Raw genomic sequence first — 17484 nt, forward strand, 5'->3', positions numbered from 1 at the left:
GCCAGCCCTGGAGGGGGTTCTCTGCCAAAGCTCCGTGGGAGGGTTTGGTCATTTCCATGTCATCCTCAGGAAACATCGTAACTTGGCTGTTGGGAAGTCCAGCCTCCTCACCAGAGTTTGGCTGAACACCACATACAACTATTCCTGTGGTTTTATCAGCAGAGAAAGACGTGGAAATGCCCACGTCAGCCCGGCTACCTGTGATCATCACACTCCTCACAGGATGACCTGAAGAGAGGGAATGGAGCCCTCCCTCATCCTGCACAATCCTGTGGCCTATGGCAGCTGTGTGGCTCCGTGTCATTGTCCTCATTGCTCAGGGAAAACAAAACAGTCTTCTCCCCTGGTATTCCCTTCAAGCTTTCCCTTCCAGTCCTTTTAGCTGTGCTGAGCACCCCCTGAGATGCAGCTTTCCCCACGGATTTACTGACTGCAGAGGGATCAAGATTAGTTATTTCCATGTCAGAGGGGAAAACACAAGTCTGAACTCCAGAAATCAAGGCTGTGCCATCGTCTGAAGTCTTCCTCTGGAAAATGACTCTGTTGTCTGCTGACATCGTGTGACTCCTGGTGGTGTCCACATCGGCATCTTCTGAAAACAGGGTTGGTTTCTCATCAGCAAAATGCTTTAAACTACTCATGGGCAACGTTTTCCTGCCATACACCGAGGAGTTCTCCTGTCCCACAGGCTGCTCCTGATTATTTGCTGTCATCGTGGGCCCCCTTTTTAAGGGCTTGATTTCATTTCCACCTTGATCAGGGTCTCCAGGCGCTGCTTTTGGCTGTGATAGAACAACGTTGATGGTGTAATCTGGAACCCTCACCACGCAGCTTCCAGTCAAGTCCATGCTTTCACCTGAGGGAACCACAGCTGACTTTCCTCCAAGCAAAGGCAACTGGGAACTTCCCCTCTGCAGCTGGGATGTCCCAGCTTGCAGCCCATCAGCTGAGGGAGGTTTTAAACCCTCTCCTGAAGCATGTGTTTTACCCGTCGGAAAACGTCTCTCAGGATCCACTTGAGTTGGCAGCACTTTGTTTACTGCCCTCACAGGGTGGGTTTTCTCTTGCCTCCCTGAGTTTTGGCAATCTGCATTTATTCCCAAGGCTGTTCCAAGTTGCTCATTTCCTCTCGTTCCAGAGGGAGCAGGCTTGTCACCGAAAATAAACGAACCACTTGGAGCCAAAGGAGTAAAAACTCGCTTCTTCGTGTTCAAGTCCCCACGTTCCATTGCTGCAGTTTGACTGGTGATATCCACACCGAGATGACCGGAAAACGGGAAGGGCTGGTTTTGCAGCTGCTTGGATACTGTGTTATTTTGATTATTATTATTATTATTGGACTCTTGTCCTGTGTTAATAGGAGCATCATCAAGGGCAGCAGGATAAGCTTTGGTTATGTCCATGCTTTGATCACCTGAAAACGTGACTGTTCTGTCGCTCGTGCAGGAAACGGAAGGGTCTGGAAGGTGTTTTTCCAAAGGCTGTGACCCAACAACTTCTTGGCTTCGCAAAGACAGGGATGCTCCAGTGTCAGTGACGACATTCCCAGGGACTCCTCTGTCTGGCTGTTGGAACAAAAATGTGCTCCTGGCACAGGAACTCAGATCACTTGCCTGGAAGTTGTTTTTTCCAATCATCTGAAGATTTTTAGTATTCATTTCAATAGCCTGGCTCCTTTTAATATTCCCATTGATACTCATCACCTCAATATTTTCCTTGTCCATATCTGTGAAATATGCACCCTCAATGACATTTTTGTTCTGGTTCTTTCTTGGAATGGTTTTACAAAGCATTTGTCTGGTTTCTGCAGTTGTCCCACTGCTTTGATCACTGATGACAACAGCGTGGCATTTCATTATTTCCATTTCTTCCTGCTCAGCTCCACTGGAAGCTGTGGATCTGTTATCCAGAAAATGAGGTTTGCAGGTGACAGGGGTGAACACTGCAGTGGGAGGTTCATTATCAACACTCTTTCTGTCTTCCTTAACACAAGCTTTAGTCAAGTCCATGTCTTCTCCTGGGAATATTACTGTCTTCTCACCTGAAGGAACCAGCTGAGGCTGTGCTGAGGGATGGAACCTGCTCTTTGGAGCACCCAAATCTGCACATGAGCCAAACCCAGCATTTGCTGCAGCAGGATCGTGAGCCTGGGACATGTTTTCCATACGTCCATCTGAGGCTGAAGGCAGTTCAAGTGCTCTGGTTTTATAGGACACAGCAGCTCCATAATCTCCGGCTGCTACACCCTGTGGGATGTCCGCATTCCCAAGTGCTGGGTGTCTGCTCCCTGCTAGCACAGGGTTTGTACTCCCTGGTTTTTCGCAAGTTTTATCACATAAAGCGTCCGTTCCCGTGGTGCTGCTGCTGTAGATGATGTCTGTGTAATTCCCAGTCATTTCCATGTCCTCACATTTGGAAAACACAACAGTTTTGTCCCCTCGGAAGACGGTCTCAGAGGACACGGCTCCCCGGATGGCAGACACTGCCCTGGCCTCCTGTCTCACCCCTCTCAGCACTGCAGGGGCTCCTCTGTCTTCAGCATTTGCTGCTTTCCTGTCTGCACAGAGCTGAGGGTCCTGCTGAGTCAGGTTCTGATTAGATGCTCTCTTCAACACAGAATTATCTAACTCTGTGGATGGGGAATCCTTTTGGAAGTGGAGACTTTGATTCCCAACGCTGGAGCAGGGAAAGGACACTTCTGCAGTGTGACTGCTTGTCATGTCCATCCCATCATCCACAAAGGCCTGGGTGACATCCCCACACTCCAGCTGCTCCGGTGGGGCCTCACCAACACCAGAGAACGGAACCCTAACACCAGCTGCCTCACATTTTGTCATTTCCATCCCACCTTCTTGCCCTCGAAAGACCTGTGTTACATTGCAGGTGTGCAGCGGCTCGTGGGAACAGACAAATTCCTCAGGCAATAGTGCCACATTTTCCAAGCCTTGGCAAGGGGCAAAGAAAACATTCTCCTTGTCAGGTCCCTCAGCAGGATTCGGTGCCTTCTTCTTTGACTTCAGGCTCTGCATAAATTCATTGAAATCTACTTTTTTTACAGCAGGAGCCTCTTCCTTCTCTTCCAGGGACGGGCACGGGTGATTGGCGGGGTCGGGGAGCAAACCGAATTCCTGGCTGGCTTCTGCCCTGCCGTGGCTGGAGCCCAGCCCAGCCAGGAAGGCGATGTCTGTTCTGTCGGTTCCGTCGGCCTGCTGGGCCCCGAGGTTCTGGGAGATCAGGGCCGTGTGACTGGCCGTCATCTCCACCGCGTTCTCCTCCGAGAACAGCAGGGTGGTGTCCTGCCTGCTCGCCCTCAGAACAGCCTGGTCCACGTCATGCCACTAAAAAAAATAAAAAAAAAAAACAGGAAGAACCCAGTGACTGGCACGTAAAACAAAAGTGGTTTATTCTATTTAAAGCAGAAGTCGGCTAATGCAGTCTTCAGGTTCTAGCTCTATATCTCTCTTTTTCAAAAAAAACCCAAAAACCTACTGATTACAGGCCTCCCTGATAAGCAATAACATATTCAAAGAAAGGACAGTGACTTAATTATTCACCATATTGTGTCTCATTTTACATTTCATATCCAGCCACATCTTAGTAAGCAAGCAACAATTAACTGAGCCTTATGGATCAGTCTTTTCTATTTCTCTACGATGCGATTTCCACCTTTTATTTTAGGGAACTACAGGTTTCTCCTTGCCCAGTTTATTATGCACCTGCCCCAAAGCAGCAGCACCAGGCTGGATGTTTTAAAACACCTTTCCACCACTGATTAGGGAGATTTTATTCTCTTTAACAGAGAGGGTTTACAGTTTTAAAGCTGGGGGCAAAAACTGGCCAGTAATAAGACAGAACACTACACTTTATCAGGTATAATGAATATATGAAGAACAGTTTCACGTTTGCTTCAAATTATATTTGCTGTTTTATAAATACACAGACCCATCTGAAACATCAGCTCTTTTGTATATTCTTAGACAAGAATTGAAGAGAATAGAGGAACTAGCTCAGTACTGAGAAGTTAGAGAAGCAAGAGTTATTCATGTTGCAGTCTAATGGCTACCAGAGCAGGAAAATACTTCAAAACATAGAATATTCACTTGCAAAAGAATTTTCTGCGAATACACAAAGGTTTAATTTTTTAGACAGTCAACATTTTTCACCATTTACCACACAAATTCTTGTGATATATTTTGGAGGCTGGTATTTTCAGCACCAAAAAACTAAAAGCTTTCACCATACCTCAGTTTCCTGCACCAAAGCCTGGATGGGGGCGTGAAGCAAAGTGTTCATCCCTGTGGAAAGAAAAGGGAATACTCCAGTTCTTGTGCTATTTTTTTATTCTTTTATCCACAGTGCTGAAGTTCAATGCACTGAGTAAACAGATAAAATTAAACCCAAATATACTCTGAAAAACATTTTCATTGCTCCCTTCAGGATGTGGAAGGGCCACGCAGACTTCTACAACAGGATCCTTGTAAACAGCTTTGTGGGACAAAAGCCCATGCAAGGAAGAGCCCTCCCAAATCAGGGAGATTACTTTAGACATGTTAAAATTACTAAAAACACAATCAATAGTTTTAAATAAAGACAGTCGTTTTGTTATTAATTTTATTTCCCAACTCACCAGTGATCTCACACGAAACAGCTTCAGTTTCCTCATCCCTACAAAAGTCGGGTGAGATAATGAGCTTTTTAGAAGGTTCAGAAGATTTCAGTTGGTTAAAAGGTTTCAAAGAGGAGCCTTGAGCAATAAACTGAACAGACAGAGAACTGTGTTGCACAGAACTCCGTGGCAGATACCAGACACTATGTATTTGTCTTCAATATATTCTAATTTGAGTCACAATCTTAATTTCCCCATGAAATTATCTCATCTTAGCCTTCCACAAGCCAGTGCTCAACATACAGGGGCAGTTTAATTCCTCAGTGACAAGTAAGAAAGATCAATTCTTTATTTTTCATAGAACTTATGATTCTGCGAAATTCCCCTTCACGCATACAAAGTGACTAAATCTGTTATTTTACCACCAGGTCATTTTAATTTTAAAAATCCCATCACTGTGTTTTATATACAAGAACTTTGAGGCCACACTAACATCTTTTCTGCCTCTGAGGGAAAAAGTTTAGCAATAAATATCAAATTACAATAAATATCCACCAGACATGATACTTACTGATGAGTAAAGACATCATCCTTATCTGCTGCATGCTCTAAAAATAACAAACACATGACAAAATTACAATGTGAGAAGCATGATCATGGTTGGACTTGATTATCTCAAAGGTCTTTTCTAACCTACGTGATTCTGATTCTAAAAACCACTGAGACAAGAGTGAACTGCACAGAAACTGTTCTGAAGTTCTCTTCATGTGTCTTCTTGTGACAAAAATGCTGTGACCAAGGGGTTTTCAGCCAGCACAGGACAAAGATCTGACCATGCTGTTCCTTTCCCCAGACTGACAAGCCTGACTTCTGAAATCCAAGTTAAATCTTGTTGTTAATAGTCTGGGAATCCTATCAGAAGAATAAAAAGGAGTTTTACCTCTATTTTCATTCTCTGATGTGCCGTTCTTAAGATCTCGCTGGAAGACTCTGTAGCTAAGAAAAAAAAAAAAACCCACCAGTTTTTTAAAATACAGAATCATCTCTTTCAAAGCAAATTTAAAAAAATAAATCAGCCCTAAATTCAATTTTTTTCATGTGTCCTGAAATGAGATATCAAAAGCCAGAAGTGTACTGAACCCAAGCGTGTTTTACAGGGAGATGATACCATATGATGCCATTTTGATACTTAAGATGGAAACCACTAAACACGGAACACGAAAGAAAAAATCCTAATTATATTAAATTCACTGAACTGTTGCTTTTGTGGGTTTTTTTCCCCAGCTGGGAAGAGAAAATTAATAATGGCTCTCCAGGGTTCGAACCAAATCAACATAAATATATAAAATACAAAAACCAACTTCTTGCTGCTTGCAATCATTTGTGATTATTCAGTGAGGGCAATATCTGGGGGGAAACAGATTATTCCCTGCATTTTATGCTTAAATAAAGGCTGCAGACCTGCATCCTTCAGCTCACACTTACTTGATGGTGTTGGCAAAGCTGACGCGGCGTGAGCTCTTCCTTCGCCTCTCTCTATTAATATCCTGCCAATAAAAACCACGACACTTTGATATCCATGAGCACAGCTTTCCATGAAACACAGACCTCCCCCCTCCAAAAAAAATAGTGTGCTATTATTAAAATTGGTGCATTAAAACCACCTGCATTATTCCAGGGACACAGTTTAACCAGCAACACGTCGAGGGCCATCGGGAAGAAAGGGCCCGACAGACCTACCTGGGTCAGTTCATTCCCACTTCCCAGATCATCCAGAGGATTTCGCGGAGCCTTTAAAATCTGAAAGAAAACAGAACAGTTGAGAAGAGCAGCTCCAACTCCAAGAGCTCATTTCTTGGATGGAGAGAGTTTCTAGGAGCTAGCAGGGCCTCTCAGTCTAACAGGTTGTTTTTCTTCAACACCAGTGAGTTAAAAAAAAACCACCTCTCCCAGCTTCCCTTTCCTCCTTCCCTCCCTCCCAGAGTTTTATCTTGAGGAATGCTGTAAGTTACTCACGGAGGACAGTCTCTTCCCTCTGATGTGCTCCGTGTTATCACTGGAGGGGAGAAAGGGAAACGGGTATTAGGATATGAAATCGCTCCGAGGTGCGTTTCCTGAACAGCCCTGCCACGGTTTCAAGGTTAATAAACTGATTTCTCTGTTGTTTTTATGAGTGTGGAATCAAATAAACTACTTGCTTGGAGCAGATTGATCATTTCAGCACTGCTTCCCAATGAAATAAGCTTTGGAAAACTCAGACTGCCCTCCCACCCCCAAGGTCAGTTCATCTCCAGACCATCCACAGCCACGAAATCCCCTCAGAGCTTCCCAAACACTGTCAGAGAAACTCCCTGTTCTTCTTGGCAATGCAAACCACATTTCATTCAGGGGATGCTGGAGTGCATTAAGAAAAGTTTTGCCTCTAAAGGACAATATTTACACCACAGTAAAATTCCTTAGAAGGTTTCAACTCACTTTTCCATGTTCGGGTCTGTGTAAATCTTGTCCATGGCTGAAGGATGTGCTTTCCCTACAGAATACAGAACCAAAATCCAAAAAACATTAACGAACCTCAGCAGGAAAACAGCATAACCCCACAATCAGTTATTAGCTTTTGATGCTGTATTTTTTTCCTCTCCATTTTTCCCTGGTTACAGAAAGCACAGGCCTCTCAATTCCACGCTTTCCTGTTATTATACATATATTATACATATTTCCATATTATACATATATTGTGCTAACAGTGAACTGTGCTATAGCAGTTTAAGCATTACTGGTTAGGCAACCTCTTATTTAAAATTAAGATTCTGGTAACTGCTGGAGATAAATGTGTTCAAACCTTACCCAAGACAAAGTTTGCTCTGACGCACAAGACATTTTTCAGTCAATACTTTCCTCACCCTCTAAGGTGAATTTACGGTATTTCAGCTTGTTGCTTCCTGTTCCTTCTCTAGATACAACCAGAAGAGCCTGGCTCCATCTTCTTTAAACTATCAGGAATTCAGGAACATGGATAATTTCCCTCTGATGAGCAACATCCACTGCTCTCCCTGTCCACCAATGCAGTTACCTGAGTGTAGCTGATGGAAACCACAAACCCACCCTGATTTTCCAAGCTAAAACTAAGCCCTGGGTAGGAAAAAGAAAGTTCATAATGCTAAATCCCATGAAATGCTATTGGGAATTTATTATTGGGTATTACTTTGAATTATATGGTATTATATTAATTCTATTGCATGATATGGTGTCATATACGATATATTTGGCTTGAGTTACAGTGGAAGGGAAAAGTAACATTCTGTTTTGCTCAAACACAATTTTAAGGCAGGACAATTTTTAGGCAACACTAAGCCAGTAGGTATTTTTCCTCAATAAATTTCTGTTTGCCTAAACAGAAAAAAAAAAAAAAAAAGCACTATTTTGAGGACACTGTTACATGTGAAGGTATAAAAAAAAATGAGAACCAGAAAAGCTTTACAGAGTGACACTGTATTTGTACACAGAAGCTGACTTGCTGGAATGAACCTTATTGACTTCCTGTTTCATTTTTGCAGGGTAATTCACGGAATCCTGGAATGGTTTGGGTTGCAAGGGACCTAAAAGACCATCACATTCCAACCCCCTGCCACGGGCAGGGACACCTTCCACTAGCCCACGTTGCTCCAAGCCCCGTCCAACCTGGCCTTGGACACTTTCAGGGATGGGGCAGCCACAGCTTCTCTGGGCAACCTGTGCCAGGACCTCACCAACCTCCCAGAGAAGGATTTCTTCCCAATATCCAACCTAAATCTCCCTTCTTTCGGTTTAAAGGCATTAATTCCTCTCAGCGAGACCAGCAGGTTTATGCTGGTCCCAGCCCAAAGCAGCCTGAGGGACCCTTGGCTTCCAGGGCCAGCAGCTCTGGGGCTCCAAATCCAGAGGCACCTTTCAGGCCAGCGTCCCAGAGGTTTTGGGTGTAAATCCAGCCGTCCTGGGTCAGGCTGAGCACACGGAGAAGGGACAGGGGACACGACAGGCCGTGCGGGTGCTGGGGGAGAGCAGCGTGTGGCTGTAAAACCCCCGATCGCTCTGCCTTTAATCGCACATTAATTTGCTATTAATGTGGAATTCACAGCCCAGCCACCCTCCTCAGCCGCTCTTCCCTAATCTTTCCTGGAAGTTATCTACAATCCTTGAGAAACGAGAGCATGGCGTCGAGCTGGGAAGATGCTTTGCTGATAAACGACCATCCCTCTTTATTCTCCTACTTGACACTGGAAACACAAGAATCTCTCCACAGTCCTTCCAGTCCATCCCCCGCCGCCCACCCCGGCCCTCCTCGGCCTTTTCCCCACTGGCACAAGCCGACTGAGCCCCTTTTCCCGTCTCTTTTTGCTCCCGGGCCGTTCCCCCTCACGGTCCCCGCGCCACAGCCCAGGCGCTTATCAATCACTCGTATCATTAATTACACCTCATTAAAACGTTCCCCAGCCACGAATTACTTCGCATCGATCCACACCGCGTTTATCGGGGGGTTTATCCCCACACGCCTCAGCCCTCCCTCCCATCCAGCGGCTCCCGGGGCAGCACCGACCTTCTCCTCCCGCCTTCTCCCACGCTCGCAGGATCCGCCCCGGACACGGGCAAACGGCCGCCGTCACTCCCGCGCTGCCCCAGCACGGCCTCCTCCCCTCGCCGGACCCCGCAGCCGCTCTCACCTGGCGCTGGGGGCGCGGCGGGGCTCCCCCGTTCCCGGTTCCCGACCCCGCTTCCCGCTCCCGGTCGCCACCGCCCCGTTCAAATCCAACCGCCCTCCCCGCGCCGTGACGACACGCCTGCGCCGCCGTACAACATGGCGGCCCCCTTTTTGCCGTACAACATGGCGGCCCCCCGCTTATCGCCCCACCGCTGCCATTTCGCCGCCACCCGCGGCCCGCGCGCCCGCAGCCGCGGTGACGAGGATGGCGCGGTAACCGCACGGGCTGCGCGGGGTGCCCGGTCCCCCTGGGGTGGCCTCGCTCCGCGCTGTGGCCGCGCAGGTTCGCGCGTCCGGCAGCGCCGCGCGGGGGGAGGCGGCGTGCGAGATAAGATGGCGGAGGCGGTGGGCGCGCTTCCTTATAGGCCGAGCAAGGAAAAGCCTGCCGTGACGAGGTGGCCGAGTGGTTAAGGCGATGGACTGCTAATCCATTGTGCTCTGCACGCGTGGGTTCGAATCCCATCCTCGTCGGGAGTAATTGCTTTTCCGTAAAATCATTTTTTTTTTTCCTCTCATTTCTGCGGGAAGCACATCCCCTCAGATCCGCGGAATTCCCACCTCTCCCCTCGGGGAGAAGGGGAAGCAGAGATGCCGCCCGGGACAGCCAGAATTGAGCATCCTGAGGGCTTTAGGACCACAGCCGGGAGCGTCCTGAGGGATTCAGGGGTCAGAGCCAGGATGGAGTGTCCTGAGGAATTTAGGGGCCACAGCTAGGATGAAATGTAAAGACAGAATTATAGAATCATTTAGGATGGAAAAGACCTTTAAGATCAAGTCCAACCCTTCACCCAGCACTGCCAAGGTGTATCCAAATAAAGCTGTACGAGGGAAATGAATTCTTCTGTTTTGTACAGAAAAGTTTCTGCCCACAAGCAGGACCCAGTATTTACCTCAGAACCCACCCGATATGGGAATTTATGACAGGACATCTCCAAGAGTGACACCTTCCCTGCTAACCAAACAGCAAACGCTGTTTTAACTTTAAATAAAATTAAATACAAAGCGGTTGGTGGTAGGATCATTGTGAAATCAAGCCTAGATCTGCCTTGTTTAAAGTATCCTGCAAACAGAAGCCCAGGGGTTTCTTGACCAGGAATTAAAAGATGTGAAAGGCAGTAATTATTCCAGGAAAAAGGGAAAAGGCAGAACTGAGCTCCAGTTCCTCATCAGGCCCTTTGGCCCCAGCTTCCATCTACCAGCCCAAGCCAGGAAAATTCCTTTCAGGGGCTTATTTCTTGTAAAACTTTCTTACCAAACACCTCCCACTGTAACTTGGGACATCTCAAAGTATAATATAACTGTTGTCCCTACATCCTTCCCCTTACCCCTGCATCCAAATCCAGTAACAGCTGCAAGCTACCCTTTTTTATACACTGAAGGTACCCAAGTTTCATTTAGTTCCATGAAATATGTATTTCAATGCATGAAAAATTTAAAGAACACTGATTTTTAGCATCATCTCTCCAAATATCTGTGATTAAAGTAAATGTGGAAGAAGAATAAAGCTCAAACCTGAGTGAATTTTTATGGAAATATTCAACACATCAGCTGGATGACCCAGCAGAGAAAGAAATCACTTGGCTCCTTTGAGCTACTGCAAGTATGCACTGGATTATTCTGGTTTAGTATCCACATCCTGATCCTGGTGACATCATCAAGTGACTTTAGAAGGAAAGCTGTAATTCCTGTGGGATAGCTACCTGAGGTCACCAAAATTATTATAACAACCCTCCCAGAGGCCAAAGATTGACTGTGTAAACACTGGTGAAAATAAGAGCTATAGTGGTACTTATCATTCTGGGAATATATTAATATAAAATTATTTTTTTAATAAGTATTCTGGTCCATAGAGCAGCTTTCGTTTATCTTGAAAGGCGACTGTCACACTGAACTGATATTAAACAAATCTCTTAAAGACAAAATCTGGGGACCAATACCTCCAAAGCCAGGCCCAATATCAAGACATCAGCACCCAGAACTACTAACCTTAAATTAAATAATTATTTGAACGAATACTGGTAGAGGAATTTTAAAGGCAATTTGGCCTTGCTGACAAACAGCAGGCACAAAACAAGTTGGGATCACAGTGCTCTGGTTTTACCTCACAGCGTTCTCAGTGACAATATTTGAGTTTTAAAATCAATCTGACAATAAAACACCATAAAAATAGGGGGGTTTATGATATGACATCCAGCAGCTCGTATTTTAAGACACAGGAACCCAGCAGGCAAGCCAGTTATTGACTTTTAGTGCATGCACTTCATTACCCATGTGGATAATCGATCCAGAATCCACTGAGGTGAAGGCAAAGCTGCCTGTGACCAGCAGAGTTTGGTCTTTGTTGCCCTCAAGTGCCATATCACTGGGGGGCAACATAAACCTCAGGCCCTGTTTCCCTGCTCATTTTCCACAGTGTCAGGAGTCAGGACAGAGTGATCCTTCCCACCCCAGCTCCAGGCAGTTTGTTCACCTCAGTAACATTGAAAAGTCAGTCTTTGGTCTTCCCAAGCCGTTTTCCCAGCCAGCAGTGTCCATAGGTGTCAAGATATCCTTGGTCATTCCTCCCAGTCATCCCTTGCCCACTCGGGCATGTCGGAGCAATACTCAAACCCTGCTCCCTTGTAGCGCAGGGCGTGGAGGAACATCACCAGCTCCTTGGGAGAAGGGTCCCGCCTGCTCATCCTACACTCCACACATAAAGGGTCCTTCTCTTCCCAACCCTTCTGTCCCGTTTGCCCGTCCTGATTCCCACATGAACCGAGTTCTTTGTCTTTCTCAAGCGTTTCCTGGTTGATATCAGAGTTTGGTGGACAAGCTGCTGTGTCATTCCTCTCAGGATCCTTCACATTCCTCTCAGGATCCTTCTCGTCCCTCTGAGGATCCTTTGCGTCCCTCTCAGGATCCTTTGCACCCCTCTCAGGATCCTTTGTGTCCCTCTCAGGATCCTTTGTGTCCCTCTCAGGATCCTTTGTGTCCCTCTCAGGATCCTTCGTGTCCCTCTCAGGATCCTTTGTGTCCCTCTCAGGATCCTTCACATCCTCAGCAGGGCAGGAATTCCCATTTATAGGATCAGCCTCTGCAGACTTTGTGCAGTCACCTGAATCCCCACAGTCTTTATTTTCACCACCGGAGTTCAAGTCCTCCTCCGCAATACCCAAGATCTCCAGGCTCTGCTTGGAACGATGCTCCTCCACCAGCGCCTTCAGGAGCTCCTCGTCCGTTTTCCCGATCTTCCCGCCCTTCCCCCTGTCAGGGCCCCAGGCTTCCATGTTATAGATGGGATCGTTGACGATGGGGTGCCCCAGATACTGGAGGTGGACCCGGATCTGGTGCGTGCGGCCCGTGCGGGGCAGACACTTGACCACGCTGGTCTTCCCGTTGTAGCTGAGCCTCTGGAAGATGGTTTTGCAGGGTTTCCCTTTGGGATCCACGCGGCACACTCCCACCTTGTAGGAAACGACCAGGATGGGCTCTTCACAGACCACCTCGTGCTCTGGGAACTCCCCCACCACCCGGCAGACGTACTCCTTCTCCAGCTACCGGGAGACACAAAGAGGAAGGCTCAGGAAACACAGAGGAAAATACACCCAAGCCCCATCCTCACTCCTCCTCCCCTTTCCCTTCCATGAAATACATCCATAGGCAGCATTTTATTACAATAGGAGAGGGGAAAAAAAATTAAATGGGCTATTTAAAGCCAAATTCCCCTCACATTTTCCCCAGTTAGCTGGGAAATCAAGGACAGAAGGGTCCGGCCTGTTTTCCTCATATTAAATCCAGGAGCCATCTCTCTGCAGCCTTTAGTTTACAGCCCTGAAGCCAATCCCTGAAAGAGTTTTGTTTGGGTCAAGAGACTCTGGAAAAATGGGAATTTGAAAGCCGAAAGACTGGACGATTGACATGTGTCTGCTCACAAATAAACCTGTTCTCTGGCTGCTTTGCACAATCCCAGTCAGTTTGCACAGTCCCTTGGGACAGTCCTTTAGGGAAGGAGATCCCTCCCAGTCCAATATTCCCAAAATCAGTTAAATGGTTAGGGGGTTCAATCCAATGTTTTCGATTAGTATTACCAAATGTTTCAATCTAATATTATCAAAATCAATTAAACTTCAAGGAGATCCCTTCCAACCCAATATTGCCAGAATCAGTTGCATTTTTAGGAGACCCCCTCCAATCCACTATTACCAAATTCAATTAAAGTTTTAGGAGATCCTTTTCAATTTAATATTACCCAAATTCAATTACATTTTTTAGGAGACCCCTTCTAGTCTAATACTACCAAAATCAATTAATTTTTAGGGTTTTCAACCTAGTATTTTCAATCTAAAATTACCAAATTCATTTAAACTTTTAGGAGATCCCTTTCAATCCACTATTACCAAACCCATCCGAATTTTTTCTCTGCCTTTATCTCTTGATGTTTCTCATCCTTAATATGATAAAAACAGCAACACAACCACGAGCTGTTTGGGGAACTTGGGCTCATTTAGACCCCAAGTTCAGCTGTCTCAAGAGATCCTTTTCAATCTAATATTACCAAAATCAGTTCAATTTTTAGGAGATCATTCCAATCCAATATCATCAGATTCAATTAAATTTTTAGGAGATTCTTTTCTATCCAGTCTTACCAAAATCAGTTCAATTTTTAGGAGATCATTCCAATCCAATATTACCAAAATCAATTAAATTTTAGGAGATCCCTCTCAATTCAGTCTTTCCAAAAAAAAATAAATCAATTAAATTTTATGAGATTCCTCTCAACAAAACATTGCCAAAATGAGTTATATTTTTAAGAGATCCCTTCCAACCCAGTATTACCAAAATCAGTTACGTGTTTAGGGTTTTCAACTTAACATTTTCAATCCAATATTACCAGAATCAACTAAATTTTGAGGACATCCCTTCCGAGCCAACATTACCAAAACCAGCTAAATTTCGAGGAGATCCCTTCCAATCCAATATTATCAAACTCAATTAAATTTTCACTCTGCCTTTATCCTGTTAAGGACGAGAAGCACCAAGAGGTAAGAAGAGCAACTCGATCACAACCTGTTCAGGGAACTCGTGCTCGTTTAGACCCCAAATCTGCCTGATTTTGGGCCAAACCTGCTGCAGGAGAACACGGTACCAACGACTCCTGGCCCTGCTGGTCTCTGACCTGCCTCTCCCGGACCTGCTCGTCGATCCTCTTGGACACGGCCGCGGTCTTGGCGAACATGAGGACGCCCGAGGTCATGCGGTCCAGGCGGTGCAGGGTGTGCAGCTCCGTCAGCCCGTGCTCCTTGCCCAGGATGAAGATGACGGTGTTGTGCCGGAACCTGCCGCAGGGGTGCACGGGCAGCGAGGAGGGCTTGTCCACCACCACCACCTCCTCGTCCTCCGCCAGGATCCGGAGGGGCTGGGCAGTGACCGGCGGCTCGTGCCGGTGCACCGTGTTCCTGAGGAAGTCGTTGTTCTGCAGGGAATACGGGCAGTCAGCCGGGATCCAGCCTGTGGACAACCCCGCTCAGTGTGGTCACGCACAGGGAACTTGATACTGTGTGTGTGCGTGAAACTAAAGCCCTTTTCTCCTGGCCCCTCGGATTTAGGATAATAACAGTGCGTGCCCCCGCATGAATCCCGTGGCATATATTCCCATTCCCAGGGGCCTGTGGGGCACATCTGGAGCTGCAGGGTCCACACGCCCCCAACCCCACAGGGGCAAAGATTCCCCGGGAGCGCCGACTGTCCCCTCCAACCCCTCCCCAGGGTTATCTGACCGCGCGGCCCGGGGGTCGCGCACCTTGAGCACGATGTGCAGGTCGCGGACGGGCTCCTCGTTGAGGCGCAGGCGGCCGGCCCGGGCGGCGGCGCGGTAGAAGTCCAGGGGCTGCGCGCGGAACTCGGTCCCGAAGACGTGCAGAAGGCTGCGCCCGACCCAGCGGCCCTTGCAGTAGGTGCGGAAGTCGAAGTAGTAGGGGCGCACTTTGCGCAGCCCGCCCTCGAAGTAGTACGAGGTCTCGGCGAAGTGCTCGGCGCCGAAGCTCACGCCGGTGCTCAGCTTCCGCGGCGGCGGCACGTACCGCTCGCCGCCCGCCAGCCGCCGCTTCTTGGGGGCCGGCGCCGCTCCCTCCTTGCCCGGCTCCTCGTCCCGGGCACCGCCGGGCCCCGATCCCGGCTCGGCCATGGCCCCGCGGGGGGGGCGCGACGGCGGCCGGGCCCCGCGCACCCACGTGGCACACACCGCGCGGCGCAGCCCGTGACGCATCACTGCGCGCCGGGCGGCGCGGCCAATCGGCGCAGCGCATCTCGAGAGGCCACGCCCCCAACACCGCCCGTCCCTTTCCCGCTCTTTTCCCGCCCCCCCCCACGCCTCAGGAGGGCGCGGGACGGGTCGGGGGCGGCAACATCGTTATTTACCTTTATTTACCGCCTTCATTTACCTCATAACAGTCCCCTCAGAACTGTCCCACTGGTGAGCCCCGAGCCTCAACCGCAGTCCGCCGGCCCCTCGGGAGCCTCCCCAGTCACCGCCCGCGGGAGGGGCACGGCAGGGAAAAGCCGAGAAATGAGCATTTTTCATAACCCCAGACACGGAAAAGCCAAGAAATGAGCGATTTTCTTAACCCCGGAATTTCTCATAACCCCAACAGAAAAAAAAAAAAAAAAGCCAAGAAATTAGCATTTTTCATAACCCCAAAGAGAAAAAAGCCAAGAAATGAGAATTTTTTCTTAACCCCAAAATTCAGTGTTGCTGCCCAAGATTAAATTAGTGGATGCACGACTAGAAGAGAACACCCTCCCATAATTAAAAACACACAGATCAGTCTCATTGCTCTGAGACAATAATTGTGACTTCTTTTCACCAAGCATTAAGCAGAGTAGTCGATATTAAAACTGTTTTAGTGAAGGTTTAAGTATTCCTGCCTGCTTTTGGAATTCTCTGATGTTATCTGTAGTTTATCAGAGAGGATAGCTGGAGTTATCCGGATCCACTTCCTGGAAGCTGCCGTGGCCTCCAAGAGCCTTCTCTGGTCCTGCCCCTGTTCTCCATCCCTCCGGAATGAGCTCTGCTGAAGCAGAGCTTCCCTTCCCTTTATCCATGGATAAAATTTCCGTTAAAAAGCAAAACCATACCGACCATCTACAGGCCTAAGTCCCACTCATGAGCTTTCTGAGGTGCCTTTAGGGATATCCATCCATGTGTCAGAGTTCACCCCTGAGGCAAAGAAAAACCAACAGTTACTACTCGTGGCCCTCGGCTCCACGACAGCATCACATGGGGTTTACGAACACACACAGGCTCCACGAAAAGAGGAAATAAAAGTTGGCAAGCCCTGTCCAAGGGGAAACACCCCCTTGCTCTCCTGCTCTACCAAGCTGTTTCCTCCTCTTTTTTTTCTTTTTTTTTTTTACATCTGCCAGGGATCCAGGACTCGGTCAGCCAAAGCCGAGGAGAGCAAGCAGAGGGACAGCTGAAGAAGGAATGTTCCTCGGGGAAGAGCAGCTCTTTACCGAGGCCACTGCTTTTCCTTGTCAGTCAGAGGGACGTAGATGACGCCCATGAGCTGGGTCTCCACGATGTGCCCGTCGCTGGTTTTGTCGTACTGCATCAGGACCTGGTTGGCTTCCTCGGGCCCAACGGGCAGGATCAGCCTCCCGCCCGGCTTCAGCTCATTCAGCAGCTGGGAAACACAGGAACCCGAGTCAGCGCGTCGGAAATGACACCACAACCTTCCCTAAGAACTCTTCTAATCGTTTTAATGAGTCATAATTGCCACTGCAGCCGGCACTTAGCGAGGCTTCTCCTCAAGGCTGCTGTTGTGGGAGAACGTGGTTTGGGAAAATTGCTGGAACTTTAAGCTGTGCTAAAACAACTGTAACACAGCCTTGACGTGCTTCAATGAACAAAGCCTGGGGGAGAGTAATACTGGATATATTGCTGAAACTGGACACAAGGAATGCTGAATTTATAGACCACAAGGACATTTTGCAGAACTTCTTTATCTTTTGAGATAAAGAAGAAACTAACAAAGACAATTCAGCAATTGTACTGAAACCCTCACTACCCTAAAAGATAATAAAAAGACTGAAAATGTGCACTGATTAGCGTGAGAAGCGAGAAATCAATAGAAGATAGAATAGTAATTAATGAAGAGAATTA

General features: G+C 47.6%; 3 protein-coding genes and 1 non-coding gene across 6 annotated transcripts in view; 1 reads left to right on the forward strand and 3 right to left on the reverse strand.

The window, feature by feature from the left end:
* Positions 1-9804, reverse strand: part of KNL1 (kinetochore scaffold 1) — a 20980-nt gene extending 11176 nt beyond the window's left edge. The window contains 11 exon segments of the mRNA XM_017837967.1: positions 3-305; positions 307-3338; positions 4243-4295; positions 4628-4665; positions 5178-5214; positions 5547-5602; positions 6092-6153; positions 6347-6406; positions 6623-6662; positions 7082-7136; positions 9180-9804. Of these exon segments, the coding sequence (XP_017693456.1) occupies positions 3-305; positions 307-3338; positions 4243-4295; positions 4628-4665; positions 5178-5214; positions 5547-5602; positions 6092-6153; positions 6347-6406; positions 6623-6662; positions 7082-7136; positions 9180-9804 (4361 nt within the window).
* Positions 9731-9812, forward strand: TRNAS-GCU. Its single transcript has one exon. It is a non-coding gene; the product is annotated as a tRNA-Ser (tRNA).
* Positions 9813-11502: 1690 nt separating this feature from the next.
* Positions 11503-15507, reverse strand: RPUSD2 (RNA pseudouridylate synthase domain containing 2). Of its 3 annotated transcripts, none has more exons than XM_017838018.1 (4): positions 15124-15507; positions 14500-14796; positions 12339-12877; positions 11503-12212 (listed from the first exon to the last, which is right to left on the reverse strand). In XM_017838018.1, exons 1-4 carry the CDS (start codon positions 15505-15507, stop codon positions 11897-11899), a joined length of 1536 nt encoding a protein of 511 aa, XP_017693507.1. In that variant the 3' UTR covers positions 11503-11896. The 3 variants fall into 3 exon arrangements, with proteins under 3 accessions (XP_017693507.1, XP_017693506.1, XP_017693505.1); XM_017838017.1 differs by having other exon boundaries at positions 12318-12877; XM_017838016.1 differs by having other exon boundaries at positions 11503-12877.
* A 538-nt stretch (positions 15508-16045) lies between these two features.
* The window catches only part of LOC108508849 (protein-L-isoaspartate(D-aspartate) O-methyltransferase-like), a 5033-nt gene continuing 3594 nt past the window's right edge, over positions 16046-17484 (reverse strand). The window contains exons 4-5 of the mRNA XM_017837968.1: positions 16836-17059; positions 16046-16539 (exon numbers count right to left, since the gene is read on the reverse strand). Coding sequence (XP_017693457.1) covers positions 16527-16539; positions 16836-17059 — 237 coding nt within the window. The 3' untranslated portion in view covers positions 16046-16526. The remainder of the gene's footprint in view (positions 16540-16835; positions 17060-17484) is intronic.

Source organism: Lepidothrix coronata, unplaced genomic scaffold (genome assembly GCF_001604755.1).
Source record: "Lepidothrix coronata isolate B3197 unplaced genomic scaffold, Lepidothrix_coronata-1.0 Scaffold319, whole genome shotgun sequence".
NCBI lineage: Eukaryota > Metazoa > Chordata > Aves > Passeriformes > Pipridae > Lepidothrix > Lepidothrix coronata.